This window comes from Cryptomeria japonica, chromosome 11, assembly GCF_030272615.1.
Source record: "Cryptomeria japonica chromosome 11, Sugi_1.0, whole genome shotgun sequence".
Taxonomy (NCBI): domain Eukaryota; kingdom Viridiplantae; phylum Streptophyta; class Pinopsida; order Cupressales; family Cupressaceae; genus Cryptomeria; species Cryptomeria japonica.
Genome location: NC_081415.1, coordinates 188,079,806 through 188,089,197, shown reverse-complemented (window position 1 = coordinate 188,089,197; position 9,392 = coordinate 188,079,806). Strand labels below are relative to the sequence as shown.

At 33.0% G+C, this 9,392-nt stretch overlaps 1 protein-coding gene across 2 annotated transcripts; it reads left to right on the top strand.

Annotated features, from left to right (window-relative positions):
- Positions 1-580: 580 nt before the first annotated feature.
- Positions 581-3,732, top strand: LOC131071094 (receptor-like protein EIX1). Of its 2 annotated transcripts, none has more exons than XM_059214153.1 (2): positions 581-1,038; positions 3,495-3,732. In XM_059214153.1, the coding sequence occupies exons 1-2, from the start codon at positions 678-680 to the stop codon at positions 3,551-3,553; spliced, it is 420 nt and encodes a 139-aa protein (XP_059070136.1). In that variant the 5' UTR covers positions 581-677; the 3' UTR covers positions 3,554-3,732. The 2 variants fall into 2 exon arrangements, with proteins under 2 accessions (XP_059070136.1, XP_057862779.2); XM_058006796.2 differs by having other exon boundaries at positions 581-3,300.
- The last annotated feature ends 5,660 nt before the right edge of the window (positions 3,733-9,392 follow it).

The following is a 9,392-nucleotide window of genomic DNA, read 5'->3' as shown; positions in this document are numbered from 1 at the left end:
GCCATTAAAATTTTAAACGCGTCGAGTTAATTTTAATGTCGATCGTCGTAGCCTGCAAAATAATTATAGCCACTCGAGAGCAAAGAGAGAAAAAAGGCAGAAACTCACAGGAAAGAGAAATGTGGCCACTAAATTCTAAAGTCACACACTTGCACGGCAGACGCGTCCACTCAATCTTAATGTCGGTCGCCAAAATAATTATGACCGTTTCAGAGCAAAGACAGGAAAATTTGGAATCACAGCTCTTCTAGATAAACTCGTCGCAAAACTAGACAAATTTAAGTCTTGCACGGTGGAGAAATGTTTAAGTCCTTTGGCGCTCTGGCTTTTCTCTTGCTTGTCAGGGATGGCAGGTTTGCGTGATATTAACGCTATTGTACCTCATTTGTGACCCCATATGTTCCCACTTTATTAGAACAAGCAATGAAAACTTAAGTCATTCAAATTACAGGTATGAGCAAAAGATAAAATTTTGGTGTGGAAAAAGTACCGTGATTATGGTCAGAAAGTGTATGGTAATGACAACAATGTTAACAAATTATTAAGACACACGGCTTACATTTAATCTAAGTCATTGACCTGTTGACCGGGGGCACTTTAAGACGAGCATTTCCCACCCAAACAACAAACAACGAACTGCATTTTTCCCTCCTGAACTCCCTTGCATCCCAGATAGAATGGCCGTCTCTTTACACATACTTTCTCTCTTTCTTATCTTCTTCTTCCACTTTTCTTTTTCGAATCCATTTCTGTCCAACAGGTGTCATCCCAACGAATCCGAAGCGCTGCTTGGCTTCAAAGCTGCCTTCAAATCGTCGGTCTTGATCGACATGGTTCTTAGGTCGTGGGTAAATGGAACAGACTGTTGCACCCAGTGGGAAGGCATATCCTGCGACGACAACACCAACCACGTTGTCTCTGTTGAAATATACTATCTCATCAGGCAAGGTGTGATATCTGATAGCCTGTGCCAACTGCGTTTTCTCAGATCGCTGACAATATTGAAAATTTCAGCGAGTTTTGGTACTGGAGCATCAGGTACTACCATTCCTCCATGTTTGGGAAATCTCTCTTATATTCACTCTTTAGTTTTACCTGGAAATGGCATTAGTGGGATGATTCCCCCTTCCCTTTGTTTGCTCACCCGCCTTTCATTCCTTATACTTTCAAGCAATAACTTGAATGGAAGCATACCTTCCTGCCTTGGGAATCTTCCTTCTTTATTTCACATTCGCCTTGATTCCAACCAACTTAGTGGAAGCATACCGGCTTCTCTGGGTAATCTTTTCTTCTTTGAATTACCTCTTGCTGGGTGACAACCGTACGGCTTCTCTTAGAAGTCGCTCTTTGTTCAGTGTTTTATCTCTTGATAACAATCAACTGAGCGGTAACATTCCAGATTCTTTGGGCAATCTCTCTTTGCTCGGGTATTTGGGTATTGCCAATAACCAACTACGTGGGAGCATTCCCTCTTCACTTGGCAATCTCTTTTTACTCGAGCATTTGGTTATTAACAATAACCAACTAAGTGGGGGCATTCCCTCTTCATTTGTTCGGCTTTCCTCCCTCACTCACTTGTATGCTGATGCCAATCCTTTCAACGAAACCATCTCTTCTTCATCACTTCCAGCTTCTTTACATTATTTGAGCCTGTCGCTAAACCATCACCAGTCGATTTCAGAAACATTCTTTCACAATCTTACAAGCCTAGAGTATTTGTATTTATCCGATTGTGTGCTAAATATCAGCACAACCTGGATTCCACCCTTTCAATTATCTGAGTTATATTTAGTGTCATGTATGATTGACAGTGAATTTCCATCTTGGATTTCCACACAATTTTCACTTGAAAGCTTGGAGTTAAGTAATGCCAGTCTTATAGGCGTAATTCCCTATTGGATACTGGGAACAAATTCTCTGTTGAAACATCTAAATCTTTCAGGAAATCATTTGCAAGGAAGACTATCTTCGAACAATTCAATAATGCACTTAGAAGAGCTAGACTTGTCAGGAAATAGCTTAAGTGGGTACATCCCATCAATGTGGCCTGCTAATATTTCACTATTGCTGTTCAATGATAATTTGTTTAGTGGCAATATTCCTTTAATCCTGGGACAGTTATCTAAACTCTGGTTATTAAATCTTGCAAACAACAATATAACTGGAGTGATCCCTGCTATCTTGTCCAATTGCTCTTCCCTCATGGTCCTGAACTTGGGAAATAATAGTTTGGATGGGGGCTTACCACATGAGTTCAGTAAGCTAAGTAAATTAAGTTCATTAGTTGTTCACAGCAATAAATTGAATGGATTATTTCCATGGTCAATAGAAAATTGTTCAAACTTGCAGGTTCTTGATATTGGGAACAATTTATTTGAAGGTGAAATACCAGCTTTGATTGGAAATCTTTCAAACCTAAGAGTATTGGCGATGAAGAAGAACAAGTTTATAGGCAATATTCCTTCAGAGATAGGCCAATTAAAGAAACTCCAGATCTTGATCCTTTCTTCAAATCATATCTCAGGTTCAATTCCACATACAATCATATCATTGCAAGCAATGACAAGTGAAAGCCAAGATGGTTCTGTATTGAGTATATCTGGGGGTTCATATAAAAAGAAAAAAATATATAAAGATCCATTGGATATAATTTCAAAGGGTAGAGATGAGCACTACAAATATATTCTTTCCACTCTGACATCCATAGATCTCTCAAATAATGAATTGGAGGGAGCAATTGCTTTAGATTTTGGGAATTGGAAGGGGCTGAAGTTTTTGAACCTTTCAATGAACAATTTGAATGGGACCATTCCAAGTAGTTTGGGAGGAATCGGTCAGCTAGAATCATTAGATCTTTCAAGAAATAAATTTTCAGGACAAATCCCTCTAGAGCTTGATTTTCTGCATTCTTTAGGTTTCTTGGATTTATCCAACAACCACCTTTCAGGAAGTATACCACAAGGAAGACATATAACCACATTTAATGAATCCTGCTTTTCCCAGAATCCTAATTTATGGGGCTGTCCCTTGCCCAAAAAATGTTCTTGGCCACAGTTTGTTCTTCCTCCTCCAATTCCAGTTAACAAAGAAAAGCAAAACACTAAAGATTCTTGGTATGGAATAGCACTGGGATTGTCATATGGAGTATCTTTTGGAGGGGTGGTGTCACTGATTCTGATAAAAATAAGTTGGAGAAGGATATGCTTCAATAAAATTGATACAATCCTAAAATTTATGTTTCCGTGGATGAAGAACTTGAGACTATAAAGTGATACATCAGCATTTCATCCAAATGTAAATGTAAGTTTATTTATTTTTAAGTATTAATCATAGTTCAAAATATTAAATGCTTAAATTTAAAAATAAAATAGCATTTATAATTTTAGTCAAATTCTAATTGGATATATTATCAATGCATTATGGGTTGTTTATTGTACTTTTAAATTGAATAAAAAATTCCTTTGATTGTTACTAATATGTAACTTCATGTACAGGTATCTATATTTGCTTGGGATGGTTTCTTGGTGCATCCTCCTTATTGAAGACATGCTAGTATTGGTGGACGCACTATCTTATATAGATGTTAAATGTAGATTATAACTTGAAGATTGTAAATCTTTAATGTATTGCCACATGATTTTGGGAAGGACTTGCATTCAATATTTAAAGCTCATTAAACTCTTAAAATAAATATCATTTTGTTTATATATATATGAAAGAAATGTTTTGAAATACTTGATGCCTGACCAATAATCTAACAAACATTTAGGTGTAAATAATATACAAAATATGAATACTTTTCAGGAAAAAATGTGAAATATTTTTCTTTCTCATTGCAACAGATGGGATGTCTACAAATTTTTTACTTCTTAGTGGTGCACATTCATAGCTTTGCATTTATTGTTGATGCCATTCTATTCATTTTCTTTGTATCCAAAACTATAGAATATTCTTCTAGTTACTTAGATTTTTAAAAGGATTTCTATTGTATACATTTTACTCTTTCAAAGCAATTGTTTATGGTTCGATATATCATAGCCAAATATTAATATGATGTCCAATTTTATCTTTCTTGTCTTTCCAAATGAATTATAGAAAATATTGAGCATGTATTTGAATAAAATATCATTCAAATGTTATAATATCAAAAAACTATGAGTAAAGCCTTGAAATGTGTATATGTAGATCCAAGTTCATCTAGTAATTTTGATGAATTGATAAAATATTCTTGTTATTCAAACTCTATTTCAATATACCAACAAGAGAATTAAAAATAATCAATTAAGTGAGATACAACTATTAAACAAATGAATATATTATAAGATAGAGAAAAAAATACAAAAATAAAGTAAATATGAATTAATAAAACATAGTATTTCCAGTGGTTGTGCTCAAATGGTAAGATAATGTGTTTTCATGTTCTAGATTCAAGCCATGACCCCTCAAAAATATCATTTGAAATTTAGCTCTTAAATAAATGAAATAAAGTATCGTTTCGTTTGTTCTAAGTCAATTGAATAAAACTTAAACGAATAAGTATAATCAACCTGGACTAATTAGTTAAAGTTATAAGAGTTAAGAATTATAGATGTTGAAGTATTGACATGTATGGAAATGTAAATGAAATAAATTATTTTTTCTAGATGTAACTTATTAATGTTAAATAAATAAAGATTATTCAATTTTGTTTCTATAAAACCTTAGAAAATGATGTCTTTTTATCAATGTGACCACTCTAAATTCTACGCTAGATATATGTCTAATCTAAGGAAGAATTCACTAGCTTAGGACTAATTCAAGGTCACATATTCTTCAAAATTATCTTGAAAGTTTAGATAAACTTGTGCTACAAATTTGAATGATACATCATCTTCTACACCACCTTTTCTATAATTTTGGGAATTAATATTATTGATGAAGAACATCCATGTTGGGCTGTCATACAACCTAGATGATGAACCCATTAAAACTTAATAATATAAAAAAACCACTCCTTTTTCATGCAAATGCCTCTAGAATTATTATGGAATAGTACGTTCCATTTAGAGCAATAATTAAAGTGTTTGAATGTAAATGCTTTACCATGATTATAGTTCAATTTCTAGAATGAATGTGTTGAAGTTTTTTAAACAATAGTCCACCTATCTATTACATGTGAGGGTTTGGCTAAATGCTTATTTAGCTCATCTAGGTTTAGTCCAACCCCTTTGATATTTGTAAAAATAAGATTAAGTATTAACATGTCAAAGAAAGTTGAAAACGAAGGTGTAGTATATTAAATCTCATAGTTATCTTATGTGTATGAAAGAAACAAAAGCAACATAGGTAGGACCTAGTTTGTTCAATGCATGATTTATTCTCAATCCCAGCTTTACATTATGCTTTTAGATCATTAGCTTTAGTGATACAATCCTAGATGTTGTGAAAGTTCTTTGGATCAAGGCTCATCAATTCATAATCAATTTTATAGCCTTTGACTTCATCACTTGTGGCACACAATGTTTTCAAAATTTTCCAATCTTCGTGAGAAACTTTACACAATTTTCAATTTGAAACAATATAGATCTTGTGAAACAAAATCTATAAAGACATTTGAGAGCTTTAGTATGTTTAATCATCAGTTTGGATTTTTCCTCATCATTTGTAGGCCTTGGTACTTTTTTCCTCAACATATCTATCTAACTGTAATATGTTGGAATAGGGTTCACTAGCTTAAAGCATGCAAACTGGTAATCTTAGGCCTATTCCACTCTTACATTGGAAGGAAGATGATCCACTTGCTTCAAGATCCTTGGGCACAAGGTAATGTGAAATATAATTGTAAGAAATAATGAACAAACTAGGAGCAAGTAAGCTAAAATGATAGTATTCTGAATGTATAGGAAGAAAACAAATTCAAAACCCAATTTTGTAAAAGTATGCAGAAGTATAGATTGTAAATAACCTACAATCCAAATTTGAGAAAAAAATGCAGGAACTCAGTCATCCAACTCGACCCACTCCTGGGACTCAGTTGCCTAAGACACCTCGGTCCCATTAGTTTTTGCTCTGATGAATTGCAAGCTATAGATGTTTGTTTGATGATTATGCACTTCTTTCCACAACTTCGTCACCTATTCCTGCACATGGAAAAATGAAGAAATTGTTGGGGAGATAGGGTTTTGCCTAAGTCAAACCTCGGTTGAAGAACTAACCTTAAATTTGAATCAAAATGGAATTGAAATTGAAAACATGCTTTTAGGTAGCAAAGACTAGAAACGAGATTGAAATGTTTATACCTTTATAGGCCTTCTTTGTGTTGAAATGCTTTGATGTTGATGTGTAATTGACCTACAAGGTCATGGAGGCCATCACAAATGCATAGATATGTCACAAACTCATAGTTTTCAATGTCTTGGTGCTTGATCTCTTGCTCTTGAAATAGAATTGAGCAGAGCTTTGTCCTTATAATTGATTTATCTCCCAAAATGAGGGAGGATGTCTTTCTTATATACCTCTCCCCAAGCATTTTGGGATGCAAAACACGAAGCAAGATGTCACGAAAAAGGATTTACCACTAAATCAAGTTGATTGTTATGTGATTTGAAATGCTTTGATGTTGATGTGTAATTGACTTACAAGGTCATGGAGGCCATCACAAATGCATAAATATGTCACAAACTCATAGTTTTCAATGTTTGATGCTTGATCTCTTGCTCTTGAAATAGAATTGAGGAGCGCTTCATCCTTATAATTGATTGATCTCCCAAAATGAGGGAGGATGTCTTTTTTATATACCTCTCCCAAGCATTTTGGGATGCAAACCATGAGGAAAGATGTCACGAGAAAGGATTTACCACTAAATCAAGCTGATTGTTATGTGATTTCAATTTGGACCAAACTAAGGGGAGCAAGGTACCCTGGGCACCATTCGGAGCTGAGATCCTAAGAGTGCGTGTGTGTGTGTGTGTGTGTGTGTGTGTGTGTGTGTGTGTGTGTGTGTGTGTCTATATATATACACATACATATATATATACACACACACACACATGTACGTGTATATATATATATATTTGATGTTGTGGAAATGGAGACAAGGCAACAACAATGTTCAATGTTAATAAGTTAGTTTCAACCATAAAACCAAAACAAAGAACTAAAAACCATTCCAAACATATCAAAAGAGATTTCAAAAAGCATGAAAGAAGTTTAACAAAACAAAAAAAAGGAGAAGAGCCTCCCTAAGATGCTTCCATGATGCCTTTTGATGCTTCTCCCTTGTTTCTCCCCTCTTTAAGTCCCAAATGAGTGTAGCTCTCAGCTTTTACCACTACCCATGGATGCCATATGGAGATTCAAGATGGTTGGATGTGATAAACAAATGCTATGCAAGTAGTAATGCTATGAAAAAGATCTATGCTAATACCAATATAGCAACAATACTCTAATGCTTTCTTCTTTGCTTGAGGATAAGGGTTCTATTTATAGAAGAAATGGGGAAATGAAGGGTTAAGATTGAGCAATCTTAACAAGGGTTAAGATTGAAAGATATTCAATCCATGTGAGACTTTCAACATAATCCCATGTTGATAAGTGTCACCATGAGGAGGCTTGAGAGGAGAGATAAGGAGCATTAAATGCTTGAGGGGACATGATGGTTACCCTAGGGGGTTGGGTTAGGGTTAGGTTAATTGATATTCCTTTTATCCAAGGGATAAATGAATCTGCAAGGGTTAAATGGCTACTTTAGTCAAAAAAAAAAAATGCTTTGAAGAGACCCATGAGTCAAAAGGATGGTTAAGTTAGAGGAAAGTCTCTAACCAAAGGTAAAAGGTGAGTTAACCATAAATGGTTATGTAAGAGCCTTTAATGCTTTGGAAGACTTAAGAGGTTAACCATTTGAAGACATACAACCTTTAATAGTTATTGAAGACCTTGGAGGTTTTTGAGAAGTGACTTCCTTTTATTTAGAAATGTGACAATGATTAGGATAGGATTAGGCTAATTAGAAGGAGTTAGAAGAATCTAGAAGGGATTTAGGCATGCAAGTGGATTTTGTAGGAGAATGCAAGTGCGAGGAATTTTGGGATTTTCAATTAAAATAAAATCATTTATTTCAATTAAATGGTGTAATTTGCATTTGGATAGATATTTAAATAAATATTAATTTATTTAAATGTGAATGTGAATTTTGGATTTAAATAAATCTTAATTTATTTACATGAGAAAAAGGAAGATAAAGCATTAAATGCTTGAAGAATTTGAGGGAAACCATTAAAGGCTTAAGAAGATTCTAGAAATAAGCCATTAAGTTTGAAGACTTTAAGGGAAACCATTAAAAGCTTAAGAAGACTCTAGAAGGAAGCCATTAGGTTTGAAGACTTTAAGGGAATCCATTAAAGGTTTCAAGTGGGTGAGGATAAATAGGATTTTAAATAAATAATTTATTTATTTAAAATAGTTGTGCAACTTGCATTTGTAGAAAAATGCAAGTGGGTGGAGGATAAAGGTGATTTAAATAAATGTTAATTTATTTAAATGTGAGAGATGGGATTTTGGGGGATTTAAATAAATTAATTTATTTAAATGTGAGAGAAGATTTAATTAATTAATGGTCTGAATTTGATTAAGTGAATTAAATCAAATAAATTGAATAATTTATTTGATTAATAGGAGAAGAGGGTTAAGATGAATGAATGAATTAATTATTGATTGATGGTTAAATAATCAAATAAATACTAAATATTCATTTAATTAAATGGACAAATTTACGTGACTACAATATATATATATATATATATATATATATATGTATGTATGTATGTATGTATGTATGTATATATGTGTGTATGTACATATATGTGTGTGTGTGTGTGTGTGTGTGTGTCTAGTATACACATACACATACACATACACATACATACACATACATACATATACATACATATACATATATAACACACATTTACACACACACACACACATATATACATACTATGTGTATGTATACACACACATATATATATATATGCATTTACATACATACATACATACATACATATACATACATACAAACATATACATATACATATACACATTCACACACACACATACACATATATGTATATATACATACACACATACATACATACATACATACATACATACATATACATATACATATATCTATGTGTGTGTATGTGTATATATGTATATGTATATACATATACATATGTATATGTATATACATACATCTATATATATATATATATATATATATGTATATAGATATATATATATATGTATATGTATATACATATGCATATACATTATACATATACATATACATTATACATATACATATATATTACACACACACACACATATATATATATATATACATGTATATACAT

Coding starts and splice junctions, on each gene's coding strand:
- LOC131071094 (XM_058006796.2), top strand. CDS start 1,183: ATGGAAGCATACCTTCCTGCCTTGGGAATCTTCCTTCTTTATTTCACA.